The following is a 16,808-nucleotide window of genomic DNA, read 5'->3' as shown; positions in this document are numbered from 1 at the left end:
ATCAAACGAAATGATAAGCAAATTGGAGACCCAAATTAAATAGCAGGAAACCATGAAAAACAGGATAGACCAAATCAAAAAAGGAAAACCAGTCTCTAAAGACCAGAATTGGGCAAGTGATTGGCCAATGATCTTGTAAGACAGGAAGAACTAATAAAGAAAAGTCAAAAGAATGACAAAATAGAAAGAAACATGAAATATCTCACTGAGAAAATGAAAGAAAACAGGTTTAAAAAAGACAATTTGAGAATTGTTGGTCTTCCTGAAAAATCAGAAATTAATAGAAATTTGGACACCATACTACAAGAAATTATCCAAGAAAACTGCCCTGATGTTCTTCAACAAGAGGGCAAAATAGACATTGAAAGGATCCATAGATCACCCTCTACACTAAACCCTCAAAAGTCAAACCCCAGGAATATAATTGCCAAATTCAAGAGTTTCCAAGTTAAGGAAAAAATATTACAAGAAGCCAGAAAGAGACAATTCAGATATCAAGGAATACCAATCAGGATTACACAGGATCTGGCAGACTCCATGCTAAAAGATCACAAGGCATGGAATATGATATTCAGAAAGGTAAGAGATTTGGGTCTACAACCAAGGATCACCTACCCACTAAAACAGGCTATATACTTCCAGGGGAACATATGGGCATTCAACAAGATAGAAGATTTCTAAGTATTTGCAAAGAAGAGACCAGAACTGAAATGAAAAGTTTGATATCCAACCACAAAAATCAAGAGAAACATGAAAAGGTAAATAAGAAAGAGAGGAGAAAGAAAGAAAACTCTTACTTTTAAATTTGCTTCTTTAAGGGCTTCAATAAGATCAAATTATTTGTATTCCTATATGGAGAAATGTTATGTGTAATTCTCAAAAATTGTATTCACTATTATAGTAATCAGAAGAATTATTCATAGGGAGAGGTTGGAGTACTAAGTGGTCCAAGATGATACAGGGAAAAAAAGTGGGGGGGGGGGCATAGAAGATGGCACCAAGAGAAACTTGAAGGAATAAGAAAAACAGGATAATCTATACCACACAAAGAGGGCATGGGAAGGGGAGGGGATAAATACTATTATAAGAAGGAGAGGAGGGGGGAGGAGGTCAGGGGGTGAAGGGGAAAGTAAGAACATGAATCATGTAACCATGATAACTTTTCTAAAAAATAAAAATTATTTTAAAAAAAAAGGAGAGGAAAAGAGCATTAATAGGAAATACTTAAACCTTACTCTCAGCAGAATTAACCCTGAGAGGAAAGAGTAGCTAGATCCATTGGGATATAGAATTCTATCTAACACTACTGAGAAAATCAAAAGGGTACCAAGTGGAGCAGGGGAGTGGGGAGGTCAAAAATGGAGGGGGTGGAAAGGGAAGTAAACTAAGGGAGGGGATAAGGGGGACTAATTTAAAACAAACCACTGGTCTAAAAGGAAATAGCACAAGAAGAAGGGGCAGAACTAGGAGAGGATATCAAAATGTTGGGGAATACACAGCTGATAATTATAACTCTGAATGTGAACGGGATGAACTCAGCCATAAAACAGAAGCAGAGTGGATTAGAAACCAAAATCCTACCATATGTTGGCTACAAGAAACACACATGAGGCAGGTACATATACATAGAGTAAAAATAAAAGGCTGGAGCAAAATCTATTGGGCTTCAACTGAGAAAAAGAAGGCAGGAGTTACAATCATGATTTCTGACAAAGCCAAAGTAAAAATAGATCTGATTAAAAGAGATAGGGAAGGTAATTACATCCTGATAAAAGAGGTAGATAATATTGTCATTATTTCATCATTAGTTCTCTGGAATCCTGGGTAGTCATCATGATAAGAATTCAACACATTCAAATACCATAACTTTTTTCAACCATTCTTCTAAGTATGCCCTCAAATTGCTATTCTTTGCCACTTAAAAAAGAACAATAAATATTTTGGGCATCTTTATAATTCCTTTTTCTTAAGACTAATCCATCCCCTTAATTTACCCCCCCCCCTTCAATTCTTCCTCCCCTCTTCTCTCCTTTCCTATGTAAATAAGGGTACTTATATGTTAGTGAAATGTTTCTTGTGCCATACTACATGTATATGTTATTCTTTCTTCTTTTGACCAGTTCAGATGAAAGTGTAATTCATGCGTTAACTGTTCTCTCCATCTCCTCATTTATTTAGATATGTACTTGTGTACCCTTATTATATAAGACAATATTCCCAAACTTTCCTTTATATTCCTCACAGAATTCCTCTTCTTTTCCCTTTCTATTCTTTTCTTAAAATTATTAAGATAAAACAGAACCTTTCCTAGGCCTTGTTTAATTGGACTCCTTCTATGGATCTTAATAATGATAAGGTTCAGAGGGGATACATGTATCTTCTCTCTATAATTGAATATAAGTAGTTCATCTTTGTCTAGTCCTTTATCATCGTTTATTTTTGTTTACCTTTTTATGTTTCTCTTTAGTCCGATGTCTGCACTTCAAAGTTTCCTTGCAGCCCTGGCCTTTTCATTAAGAATGGTTTGAAAATTCTCTATTCCATGAAAAGCCCATTTTTTTACCTTTTAGCATTAGCCTCAGTTTTGTTGGGTAATTTATTCTTGGCTATAAGCTCATATCTTTTGCCTTCTGAAATATCATTTTTCAAGTTCTCTACTTTTTCATAGTGGGGGCTGCTAAATCCTGTGTGATTCAGAATGTGGATTCCTTGGTATTTATATTATTTCTTTCTTACTGCTTGTATCATTTTTTTCTTTTGCCTGAAAGCTCTGAATTTTTGGCAATAATGTTCCTCCGTTTTCATTTTTTCAACAAGTGACTGGTAGATTCTTTTATTTCCACATTTCCTTCTGGTTCTAAGAGATCAGAGCAGGTTTTTTTAATTTACTTTATTTCTTTTGTTATGTATTTGCCAATTACATGTTGAAAATTTTTAACATTTTTTATTTTGCATTTCATATTCTCTTTCTTCTCCTCTTCCCCTCCTTGAGAAGGCAAACAATTTGATATTGTGAGAATCTAGCATGTCTGTACCCCCTTTCCTTTTCAAAAGGAAAGTTTCATTTTGAAATTTCATTGTGAAAATTCATTTGTCTTATCCTTGCCCTTTGATTGGATTAAAAACAAGGACTTGATGCTCATCTAGTTTAATCTGAAGGCATGTGCACTCTGGGAGAACATCAGAAGCCTCATGGCTCCCTGGCCTTGGGACCCTTGCCTCTTGCTCCACATTACTCCTGGCATCCCCCAGAAGAGCCTCTGACCCAGATTGAGGTCAAGTCTGTCCAATCACAGAGACATGAATCATGTAGATGACATATTAAATTAAATATGGAGAGCGGGAAAAAAGGAATAAACATTAATCAGAGGTGAAATGATACTTTTCAAGCTTCATAACTAAGAAGATCTGATTTACCCTTAAAGTTGATATTCTGAGAGACCCATTAGACCTTTCTAATTGCTGTCTTAATAAATCCTTCATTTTAGTTCTTCTGCTCCACTTCTCATTGCAAATTATTCTGATGATTTCTCAAGTGAATTCATTCATTCCTCTCAAGATTACTGGCTTCTGGGTGCTGTGTTCACATCAAGAAACTTTCAAATATTGTGCGTCGGCTAAGGGGGTTAGGGGGTTTTGGGGAGAGGGAAATTACATGAAGCATGTAAGTATGGGAAAATATTCAAAATAAAAATAAAAATAAAATTTAAAAAAAGAAACTTTCAAAGTCATGGCCCAACTTGGGTTTTTTTTTTGGCCCTCTACTTTAAACCCATGACACCTCTTTTTCATGTGGTCTTTACTATGGTTTTTATTTAACCCAGTAATCAGTACCAAGTCCATCATTAAATTTCCTCCTTCAAAATCCTTCATAAAGATTGACGTGAAAAACAATTACTTCATCTCCCTGCCAACTACCTCTGTGTCTTCTGTGCAGTTCACTCAATGACCTTCTCATCTAATTATTCTTTCTTAACCATGTTGACTGTAACACCTCACTGTATCAGACTGTAAATCTCTCTCCCATCAAACAATTCCTGAAAGTCTACATGTTGCATGTTTTCCTAAATAGCTAGGAAAGTTATAATTCCCCACAGAAGCAACAGCCTCTTCATTTACCACTTCCTTTACAATTTGAACATAAATGCTTAATGTATTTATTTAATACTTGCTCATTCACTTGCATTCCCTAATTTATCTGTTCACTTTCATAAATATATTAGATTATAGGGCAGGGAGAGTTTGTCTAACTTACTGTTTAAGTTATTTGTGGACCTAGTTCAGGGCCACACATAAATTATCACATAATAAGTGCTTTGTAGGATGGTGCTAAAAATTAGAATTGGATTTAAGGTAAAAGAATAAATTTCCTGGGTGATGCTTTATTCTCTGAAATATCTTATAAATAAGATGACCTAAATGAAAAGATCTGACTTAAAACTGGCCTATGTTTGAATTAACATATGTTGCCAGAGACCAGTGATAGGTAAGTGAAAAAAGCAAGGACTTGGTCATGCAGAAAACAGAAGAGGAAAATAAGGAAAACAATTTTTTAAAAGATTTCTAAATCTCAAAGCTGAACCTTATGATGCCTGTTGGAATAAATCAACATCTGGATACAATATTTGTTGATTCTGATCCCTTTCTTTGCCTATTTCATTCTTTCCTTCATACCTTCTCCAAAGCTAAGACCCATAGTTATGCGATATCCAAAAAATCATTGTACATAATTATCTTGAAATACAGTTAAAGCAGATTTGTCTTGAAATAGAACTCCACATCTAAGGAGTCCATCAAGATCCAGCTAAAGACTCAAGAAATGTGCATACAAGAAAGTCCCATTTCCAAGAAACACCCCCACTGACTTTTTCCCCTAATAGTCTATGTTTAGTCCCAAGTGTATTGCTTGTCCCATTCACTCTTTATTGTTCTTGTATTTTTATTTTCATCATCATTTAATATTTATTCAGTGCCCACAATTGCCAAAGAGCAATTGTTCCAAGGCTTTTCATGGTTTGCCACACCCTCCCCTTAATCCTATTCCACCAGACCCCACCACTTGAGGCTAGTTTGCCCAGCAGGGTAGAGGAGCCACCACAGTGTCTTCAAAAAAGCAATTTATACTGCAAGAGTCATCCCTTGACCAGTTCCATGAGGCTCTGGATAGTGGTAGTTCTCACCCTTTGTACTAAGGATCTTTAACAAAAAAATTATATATATATATATATATATATGCCACAATGTGAGTGAGTGGCAAGGGGTCAAGAAAAAGGCAGGAATGAAGCCAATATAGTAGTGATGGCATGGAAAAAAACTGAAGAGTGGATGGGATTTTGGAAGCCACAGTGAAGCTAAAGAGCAGGGTTTGAGAGTTTGTAAGGGAGAGGTAAAATGATAGCCAACTGTAATCAAATAAGGGAATTTTTGAGTTCATAAACACTGAAGTAATGCATTTGTTGGTGATAACAAAGTGAAGGTTATGGCCTTTTCTGTGTAGCTGTGGCAGAATGGAAAAATAAGTCATGGAAATGAATAAGCTGAGAAAGTTGGAGATGTTGAAGAGAACATAAGTATATGTATCAAAGTGCCCTAGCATGAAGGCAAGAGAGAATGACACAATGAGTAGAAAGGACTACGTAAGGCATTCATTGAGAAAAGGAGAATATCTTGTAAGATAGTAGACAACACCTCTCGTAATTTTGATTAGATATGGATTTAATGAACCTCAAAGAAGATGAAATTACTGATTGATAGTGGTAGAGGAAGAGTCTAAAAGTGTCAATAGAGAGCAAAACTCTTTCAGCTGAAGATGTAAAAAAATCTAAACCAATGAAAGCTCAAGTATAACTCAAAATGGTGGCCAGGGATATAGTGCCATCTCAGTGAAGGCCAGAAAATGGAAGTAAGGAAGGAAAAGATTTAAGATAAAAGCAAGTTTATGATCTATGAAGCAAGAATTACAGAAAAAGCAGAAGAAGATAGATTTCAACAGGAACAATGGAAGCAGGGGTTTCAGAAAATGAGAATAAGGCAATGGAAGACAGAAAATGGGGATGAGTAACAAATTCTAGGTTTCAGAATTATTGGAAATCAGAGGAGGTACCCTATCCTCCCTATCCTGAGGCTTACAGATGGAAAAAAAAAGAGTGAGGCCCTGGTGCCAAGTGGGCCTGTGTGGCAATATGCTTGCTTTGGTTTTCATGATTGACCTAGGTTTCATAAATTGAACAAAATTAAAGGATGTTAAATTTCTTAAAGTTCAAAAGGACATATAGTGTAACTTAACAAAATGCAAAACATCTATAGTATACATTCTGTAAAATGTCCAAATAAACTAACAGTTGATATTTAATACATCAAACATGATTTTTTTGGTGAAAAATGTCATGCTATTAAACTTCAATAGGAGGAAAAACATGAATTTTCTGACAAAATGTCAGATGTAGTTGAACAGTCCAAACAACCATTCAACCAACTTTGATATTTTTAAAGATATGGAAACACACAAGGAGAAATCTAGGCAACCCAGACACAAAAGATGAGACTAAAAATCTATTTTTCAAAAGATGTGCAAATAAAGAACAGGATGCTTAATTTTTTCATAATGGAATTATATGTAATGGAGAATATTCTGTACCTCTGACCCTCCCAGATTTCACTATCATGATTCATCTGATGCCTTCTCACTCTGAAATTTCCTTCAGTGCCTAAGATGGAATATCTCTCTGCCCTTGTAGCTCCTTTTTGAGCTTGGTCGTTTTCTCCTTAAACCTCCATTTTAAGAAAAAAAAAATCCCCAAGTCAGTCATGTTCCTTCTATCATTTCTCTCTTCACCCTATTCCTAATTCTCCAAACTACTTTGTTTCTTATTCCTTTAGTCAACTACTTCCTCCTTTTCTCCACTCCTTCTATTTTTAAGTTCCCTTCTGTGTATTTTCTTTCCCTAGAAGAAAGCAATGTCTTTGAGGATGGAGATGTCTTTCTCTGTTTTTATTTCTATTCCCACTGCTTAGCACAATGTTGGGCACATGGTAAACACTTCGTAAATGCTTAATGCTCACCTACCTTACTTCTCAGAAGCTAAGGAACAGGAAAATATACATGGGTGTACAGACTGCCAGATTTCTTCTTCTTTACCCTTGAGATGACTGTCAGTTGTCCCTTCATTTGATTGGGCCTCAGTCAGAGAGGGAGATGCTTTAGACCAGTGATTCCCAAAGTGGGCGCTACCGCCCCCTGGTGGGGGATGCAGCAATCCAGGGAGAGAGGTGATGGTCACAGGTGCATTTATCTTTCCTATTAATTGCTATTAAAATTTTTTTAAAAATTAATTTCCAGGGGGCTAAGTATTTTTTCTGGAAAGGGGGCGGTAGGCCAAAAAAGTTTGGGAACCACTGCTTTTGACCAAAACTCTGACAGTCATGTTAGCTCTGAAAAGCAGTGTCTAATATTGAAGATTTCCACAAATGGGGTAATGATAGAGTCTATAAGTCTTGAGAAAAATTTGAATAAGTCCAATTGATCAGAATATTATGGAATAAAGAGTAAAGAACTAAAATAATAAAGTTAAGGTAACTATTTGGATATTTAAATGCATGAAGACCAGAGACTTTTTTTTTAATTTTAGGCTCAAAGACTTTTTAAAAAAATTTTTTTATTTTTTTTTTATTTTAAACCCTTAACTTCTGTGCATTGACTCATAGGTGGAAGAGTAGTAAGGGTAGGCAATGGGGGTCAAGTGACTTGCCCAGGGTCACACAGCTGGGAAGTGTCTGAGGCCGGATTTGAACCTAGGACCTCCTGTCTCTAGGCCTGACTCTCAATCCACTGAGCTACCCAGCTGCCTCCCCCACCTTTTTTTTTTTTAAACCCTTACCTTCCGTCTTGGAGTCAATACTGTATATTGGCTCCAAGGCAGAAGAGTGGTAAGGGTAGGCAATGGGGGTCAAGTGACTTGCCCAGGGTCACACAGCTGGGATATGTCTGAGGCTGGATTTGAACCTAGGACCTCCAGTCTCTAGGCTTAGCTCTCAATCCACTGAGCTACCCAGCTGCATAACATAACAGCATAAGCAAAACAAAAGTATGAAGGTAAAATATACTCAACAGAAATTATATAAATTTCTAATCTAAATTTCATTTTATAAGTATTTTAGGCTTATTACTACTACTGATTACTATAAGAAACTACAAGTTGAACATTTTGAAGGAAAAAAAAAAGTATATCCCAGAAAGAGCACACTTTGGGATCAGGAAGACTTGGGGGCCTGAATTCCTGGCTACATGACCCTGGAAAAGTCCCATAACTTCTTAGTGTACCAGGCAACTCTATAAAACCATAAGCTGCAGAGCAGGTACTGGTCTGCATCAATAGGAGTTACTTCACTGGTCTACCTAAAAAAAAAATCACACCTTTCACATCCCTTCCCCCCCAAAAAATCTTTTCATGGCCTCAGAGTATTGAAGAGTTTGGAAGACTTCTAACAGCATCCCCCAGAAGGATGTAAGGTAAGTTAGAAGAAAGGAGCAGAAATTGATTATGGCTGAACACTCAAAGAGATGATTCAAAAATTGTCTTATTCATTTTCTCATTGTATGCAAAATGTTTATGGTAACAGAGTAGACTGCCTTTGTAATAGAAATAGAGAGAGTACCTACTTCTAAGGAAATGTCTCAAATCCGGGATGGGGAAAGCCAATCAAGATTTCTAGAAGTGTGAATATTTGATATTCCATTTTTCTTTTCCTACCCCTGGATCAATACTGAAGCAATATAGCACCTGTGAGACAATAAGGCATGGGAGATCAGGGCTGTGGCAAGGGAAAGCCAGCTAAGAGTTTGTACATAGTCATCCTCTGGTGGCAATAGAGATGATCCAACATTTGGGAAGGTCCATGTAAGCATACTGAAGACACACTGACAAAGACACAGTGATTTGAGTGGAGTGTCACCTGGTGGACACAGTAGAAGTTACACCCCCTTTCTGGTTTGCTTATTGAATGCTTATTGACAGCCTGCTTTTCTGTAAACAAGCAAAAAACAAGGCATGAATTGATAACATTGTTTAAATTTCCCAACACCTCATGGGTCACCTGAAACACACAATCAATCAACCAATAAGTCTTTAAGTGCTCACCATTTGGCAGTCACTATACTGCTCTTGTTTTAATAAAACCTTTTTAAAAAGAAATTCCAGTGCATTTCCTCTATTGATTATTTCCAGTTTATCTTGTATATAGTTGTTTATACACAGTTTCCATATTGTCTCTCCCATTAGACTATGAGCTTCTTGAGGAAAGGTGCTGTCTTTTCCCTTTCTTCATATCCCTAGGGCTTATCATGGCACCTGGCGCATAGTAGGCACTTAAATCTATGTTTAATGACTGATCAAGTTAAAAAAAACTAACCAAGTATTCAGTTATGGTATATACACTATGTCAAAGAACAGAGGGAAAGATGTGTATAATCATTCAACAAAAACATTTTTAAAGTGGCTCAAATGCACCAAATTGGACATATAAATATGAAAAAGACAGTCCCCTCTCTCAAAAGATCTTACAATCTAAAAGAGAAGACAACAGACAAAATAAAGCCCAACATGAAATGGGAGAAGATATGATGGAGGAAGTACAATGGAAAAGTCCAAAGGAGTGTAGCCAGGTGGAAAATGAAGAGACAGCTGGCCTGGGAGTCCTACTTAAACAGAGGTTCTAGGGGCAACTCTCTACTCACCTCCCAGTCAGAGGAGCTCTAGGGGAAAGGATACTATTGAATTATGAATTCTAGGACTAGTTCAAAGGATGAAGAGGTTTCTGGAATAATCCTTTGAGATTGTATTAGTCCTGATCTTCTCCTCTTAATAATATTGAAGAGAAGAGGTGAGACTCAACCCCAGACCATCTGACTCTAACTCTTATGATCATTCCTACAATACTATGAGGATTCTATGACTAGTAATTTGTTTACTTCATAACTGCCATAACCTATAGAACTTCAGTAGTTTCAAATACACCTTCCATTGATATAACTGGTTTTTCTATTCTTACTTCTTAACACTCAGAGAGTTATCTTTATTCTTGATATTTTTAACATTATTCAAATGGCTATGAAATACACTCTACAGTGTACTACCAGATGAGTTAAATTGTCTGGTTTGGGTCTCTTATTAGTTTTGTAACTGCTAATTAATCAGCGTATCTCACCTCTTCTCCTTATTACCTATCTAACCTTGGTCAAGTTATCTCAGAAGTCTTACCTCCAGTTTCTTCATTCTTTTCAGCTCTGAATGCTATCATCCTTCAAGTCTAAGCATCCACAGGTAACATTCTGTTATGCTGTCATCAGTTTTAAAACATTAGTTCCTCAATAGGATAACTTTGAGAGTCAATTATTTCAATCAAGTCCAGTCAATTCTACAATAAAATGTTAAGCGCTCATTTGGCATAGTGCATGGCAGTATGCTTGGAGCTCGCTAATAAAATATGGTGTCTGAAAATGGAAATGTGCCATTTTAATAAAAGTATGCTTACTTAAAAATCATACATGGAAGATTCTTTTCTAGATATAAAATGGATGAGATTTCTTTTCTACCTCTTATATACTTCATACATTAAGGCAACACGTCCTATATATCATTATATTCAAATATTTGAACTGTTTCAAATGACCTGGTAAATAAATTGTTGTGTCTAAAAGGAGATCACTTCATAGCAAATAATCAATAGCTTAAAACATGTCCCACAAGTTGACACCCAACATTTTTGACCCGCTGCATCTCTACAGGGAACATACAGCCAAAGGAAAAACCAAGTTCTTTGTACTTTAGTCCCTAATGAAGAACAAAATTAGAAGGGAAACCCAAAGGAGCTTTTCCAAAATTCAGGGTTTCCCAGCTACTGAAGTAGAAAAAGTCCACAGAAGTTTCTACAAAGGAAAATTAACCATCATGCATTGATCCTAACCAACCTAAGTTTATTAAGTATTCGAAAATGGTTTCCAAATTAAAAAAAAATTCTTACTTAAAATAGAATTTAACTTCAATATAAAGTTCACTAAGAATCAAAGTTTTCTGATATAATGTGTACATCTTCTCTCCATATGTAAGAAAACAGAGTACTCAGTGTTAACTGATTCCATTAAGAAAATAAAAGGCAAAATGGAATGTATTCCAAAAATGTCTTCATATATGCATAGGAACTCAGAAATATCAATCAAGAAACATATGTCAGGCCTGGATTTATACAGCTTAACTCAATTACAAACATGTGCTTTAACAGTTTAACAATTCAAACAAAATATATCAATATTAGGGTAATGAGACCAAGCTTCTTGGTAGAAGAGTAAAGAATTGTAAAAGTAACGCAGGGTGAATGGCTTGCATTCAAATGTGAACTGAAACATACTTTAGACATTTGGAAAACTCAGGACCAGTTTCATTCCAGAAACCAGTTAGTGAAACAATATATCTCCCCCAAACACATGTTACATTATGACAGATTCCTATTGATGGGTCTTTTCATTTTAACAAAACTGCAAAAGGCAGTGAATTGAGTAATTCAAGCAAATAGAGTCCATTTTCTTTCAGGGAAGAGAATGAATCAAAAGGAACTGACCTTTTTCAGATATATCTGATATTTCTGGCTTTTCATAATTTAAATGATTCCATTTGTTCTCAAGATTTATCACGGCTATTTTAGCAAGACTATTATTATCAGTGTGCAGCCACAGAATTAATACACACATGTTTTTCCTCTCCTTAGACTGAATTTGTCTGCTTCTGTTCAGGTCAGGCAATTTTCCGTTCTTCCTGAAGCTCAAACGGAGATAACTTACTATAGAAAATACCAGATCGTATCTTTCAGCCATCATTATATTAATTTATTCTACTAATAGTAATGGCAAATTAGATTCTGATTACCTTTATTGACTCATTTCACTAGGTTGCAGAGACCTTTTACAAAGGGCAGTCAGGAAGATCAGATCCAGCAATTTAATATTCAAAATACAGCACAATCCCACGTAGCAAGCCAAGACATCCTCGACATGCATCTTTTTTTTTAACCCTTATCTTCTGTCTTAAAATTAATACTGTGTACTGGTTCCAAGACAGAAGAACGATAAGAGCTAGGCAAATGGGGCTAAATGACTTGTCCAGAGTTACATAGCTAGGAAGTCTCAGAGGTCACATTTGAAATCAGGACCTCCTGTTTCTAAGCCTAGTTCTCAATCCGTCGAGCCACCTAACTTCCCCCAATATTCTTCTTAATTGCTTAAATGGACAGGGTCATGATTCAGAGACGACTTAACTTCTGCCCATCATGTACAAACACAAAAACAGGTACATAGAGTTGGGGAGAGAGGTCTCTCCTCACACTTAAAGCAATCTACCTGTACTGACCCTAAGAAGACCTAAACAGCTACAAAAGGAGCCACAATGCCTTTGGTGTACACTTAAGAAAGGTAAATTGAGGTTCCAGCACAGAAAAGCCAAGAAGCAGACAGATTAGTTTCTGTTGTATGACAGTGCTGAGGAAAATGATCCAATTGCAGAATCTTAGAGTGGCTAAGAGGAGATCTTGTGCTGAGCCAGAAACTACGAGATCCATGATGAGGTGGAAGGACCATGCAAAATGGCACAGTGCAGCAGGATTCTGAGCTCAAAGACCCAATGCAGATGAGGCATGCGGTGGCTATAGAGAAGAAGCAAGCTGAAACCACCAAGCAAGTGAAGAAATATTTGGGCTTCATATAAATTCTGGGGCTTCATATAATATTGGTATTGTGAACATTTTTGCAGGGATTGTGAATCACCTTCTGAGGGGAAAAAAAGGAAGGAAATGGCATTCACCTGAAGGTGAGCCATTAATTATTGCTTTCTAAAAGGGGTAAGATATTACTCCTTTTATTCTTTGCATGTATATTAATATACCTTTTCTATATCTCATGTCTTCTTAATTCTATGCCATGCAGGAGGGCCGAAAACTACCTAGGGGAGAGTTGGAAATAAATCATTTCAATGAGGAGATGTAGTGGGACTAGGAAAGGGGTAGGTTTATGCATTATGTAGTATGACATAGACAATAAAAAACTTTAAACATTTTCACGAGTAGTTAGAGGACCAGAGGAGGTCAATTAACGTACTGAAAGTTTAAATGCTCTTCTTTTCTCTGCACATTCTTAGACAGTGAGCTTCTAGCTCTTTTAAATCAAAGCTTCCATACTCCCATCCTTACTTCTTCATATTGTTGCTTCTTTTGCTCCTTTTTCTCAAAAAAAATTATTCTAATTTCTGATAATAGAGTATTAAGACCCAACAGCATTGGTGCATAATTATTAGCATATGCACATTAACACCTCATGATTAGAGGTGCTATGAAATATACTGAGTATATAGCCAATTTTTTTTAAATGAAGGAGTTACTACAACTCTTACACTATTAACAGAAGCCACAGGTTTTGGGGTTGGAGGCAACCTCATTATTTATTAAAAATGTATCATTTCCAGTGACTTTAAAGTGGGTTATGAAAGAATATAGAGGCCTGAAGGAGAAATAGTGGCTTTTAAGTTTTGTCAAGATGACTACTTGTCAGGCAATTCCTTCCCTCTTTCCTTCTCTTCTTCATCATGATCTTCATTTTCCTCTCTCTTTACCTTTCCCTCTCCCTCTCTCCTTCCTCCCCTTCCTTTCTCTTTCCTCCCCACCTCTCCAGTCTCCCCTTTCTTCTCTCCTTTCCTCCCACACTCCCCCATGTCTTTGGTCTTTGTCTCTGTCTCAGTCTTTCCACCTCTATGTGTTTCTCTCTGTGACTCTGTTTCTAAATCATATGCAGTTGTCTATGTCATATTACATAATGCATAAACCTACCTCTTTCCTAGTCCCACTACATCTCCTCATTGAAATATTCTTCTTTTCCTGAAATGAAATGTAAATTTAAAAATCTATAAAACCTGTAAAGAAAAAACATACAAATAAAAAAAAGCTACAGGACATAACATAATAATCCTATAAGGGGATACAAATTCAAGGTTAAACAGAGACTTTTGTCCTGCTTACCCATTACAAGTAGTTTTAAAGATGCAGCTGGATAAAATTCCAGAAGCATAATAGATGTCATGTAAAGACTGTTTTGGAATCCCCAAGGCCCCAACTCTGTCCCTTATCCTTCCAAGGGCCATATATTAAGTGCTCTGCAATGTAATCTGTAGGAGTGTTTTGGATAAGACCTTTAAAACTGTATTACTGTCTACTTTAAGATGATGATAAGGATCCCTGAGAGCATTCTTCTCAAGGGAGGGATGTTTCTAGTGCCACTGGTTGGCATTTTCCCTTTCTAGCCTCTGGTGCTTGCTGTGCTGAACTGTCAGGTACTGTATTTACAGAGTGGAATGGTCTTAAATTGCTGCTTACATACTTTAAGGTTAAAGATAAATATTTCAATTAAAGAACACTATCAAAATCAACAAATCAAAATTCAATAAAATATTTGTCTACTTCTATGGAAATATAAATTTGGATGATAAATGGCATCAATACTTCCACTCCACAGGACAATATGAAGGGAGATGGAACGGAAGTATGATAGAGATGAGGAGTACAGAGGAAATCCACTCAAGGAATGCCACAACTTTTTATTTAAAGCCACGGAGCAGTTAGACCTGAACCTAATTCAAATGGGGTGTCTTCCTCTCTCCTGCCCTAAATTCAGAGCCCAACAAGGGTGAGCTTGGACAAAGTTGAGAGCTGGTAATCTGACTTGATCTAGACATCCGTACTTACTCTCCCAAGAAAGTTACTACTAAAATACATAATACACTACTCAAGAGGAATATTTTTAGGACTGTGAGTGAGGGGCATACATGCCCACACTTCTAGGAATCCATCTTTTTCTGCCTACTTATCAGTTAATGCTGCTTTTGTAGAATCTATCCACTGTCTTAATATAAACCAATTAAGATCTAATTGGTTATTTTGAATTGTCATCTTATAAAGTTAACTCATATTTTCAATCAGCTAAAAACCCCAGATATCCCTTTTTTTCCTTTGACCACTGAAATTGAAATTTCTCTCTATCACCTAATCCAAGTATAACATTTAAAAGCAACACAGAGACAGAAATATTTATGGGTCAAATTTTTTTCTCATCTCAATTTAATATGCTATTGTAAACCCTTTTAACCCTTAGAAATAAAGCTTATACTTTAAAGTGATGTGACAAATGAGTTCTGAAAGTAGATTCAAATAAATTCTCAGTTATTTGAATTGATTGACTTATTATAGGAGTATATTCTAAGATTAAACAATTAACTATTTAGATTGAACTGAAAAGATAATTTTTAAAAATCCTTGCCTTTGAGAGTCACCATGAGAATTCTCTTCAACTAATATTTAAATATCACCACAAAACAAATACAGGAATGAAAGAACCAACAAGGAGACAGAGTGAAACAACTTTCAAGAAAAGAAAAATCCAAAAAGGCAGAAAACATCTGGGGCACTGGGGTGAGAGGAGAACACTGCCAACAAGATTATAGCAAGGAGTGAAGAGCAAGCCATACACCCCAACCCCACATCTGCCGTCCCAGGTTCAGAATCTAAGTCCAAACTAACATTCAGATCCTGAGATCCTGCCTGGGCAAATATTGGTCCAAGCCAACCCACAACCCTTAAAATTTCAAACCTGTGGAGAACCCCAGAGTCCCATCCCAGGACAGTGTGGGCTGAAGAGGACTGATGTGTGTGTGAGCCCAGAGCAAAGCCAGGAGTCCCAATCTGGGCTTGGTATGAGGACATAGATCACAGTTTGGGGTGGCTGATAGTAATAAGGGGAGGCCTTGGATCTTTTTGCTGAAAGTTCAGGGTGGAACTCCAAGACAAGGCAATCAAGGGTGTGGCCCACTAGAACAAGTATAGAACAAGACCAAAAACTTATATCCAAGCCCAAGGCTACAATTTAAGTAGTTCCTGTCCTGATCAAGATCGAAGTAAGACCAAAACCTTAAAACAAAGCCTAAGGCAAATCTTTGAGCTATCAGTATCTCATGGGTCAATTGAATCAGCAGAGGGAGGAGGTTCTCAGAGCTCTCAGCCCTCAGACCATCACATCACCCTCCAAGAATGAAAATCCTTGTCTTCCATCTCAGTATCAAAACTATATATTGGTTCTGAGACAGAAGAGTGATAAGGGCTGGGCAATGGGGAGTTAAGTGGCAGCTAGGTAGTGTCAAAGGCCAAATTTGAACCCAGGAACTCCTGTCTGCAGGCCTGGCTCTCAATCCAGTGAGCCATTTAGCTTCCTCTAAAGATAATTAATTTTTATTAATTCTTAAAACTTTGGGACACACACAACATGTCACCATGAAAATAAAAGATTCTTCACTGAACCAAATTTAGCTTACCTTTCTTCATATCCATTTCTGAAACAACAGTTGACCTGGATGGACTTAATGTTGAAGAAGGAATCCAGTCTGGTAACATGCTGGATGGCTGGACTGGCCAAACAGATTCTTCTGTGGTACTAGTAAATGATTGTGATTTGTCATCAGTAGGTTGGACAGAAGTAAGAAGTTTCTCAAATGTTGAATCCTCTGACTTGCTTATGTTTTGGTTCATTTGGTCTCCTTGAGAAGGAAATATGGTCCAGGAGGCTGGAGTCTGCTGGCTAGGATTTACTGTAGACATCACAGCAGAACCATTATGAATCATAGTAGTAGGAAGAACATCTGCTTTTTCGTTGCCATCATCAGTGACAAGCAAATCACTCCCATTCAAACTAAAATCTTTTTTTTCTAGTGAACCTGAAAAAAAAG

General features: G+C 36.7%; 1 protein-coding gene across 1 annotated transcript in view; it reads right to left on the bottom strand.

Annotated features, from left to right (window-relative positions):
* Positions 1–16,808, bottom strand: part of CORIN (corin, serine peptidase) — a 228,382-nt gene that overhangs the window by 153,745 nt on the left and 57,829 nt on the right. Inside the window, exon 2 of the mRNA XM_044681736.1 lies at positions 16,398–16,796. Coding sequence (XP_044537671.1) covers positions 16,398–16,796 — 399 coding nt within the window. The remainder of the gene's footprint in view (positions 1–16,397; positions 16,797–16,808) is intronic.

The sequence above is a fragment of the Gracilinanus agilis genome, chromosome 6 (genome assembly GCF_016433145.1).
Source record: "Gracilinanus agilis isolate LMUSP501 chromosome 6, AgileGrace, whole genome shotgun sequence".
Lineage (NCBI taxonomy): Eukaryota > Metazoa > Chordata > Mammalia > Didelphimorphia > Didelphidae > Gracilinanus > Gracilinanus agilis.
The sequence above is the reverse complement of the archived record's forward strand: the minus strand, read 5'-3'. Positions and strand labels throughout refer to the sequence as shown.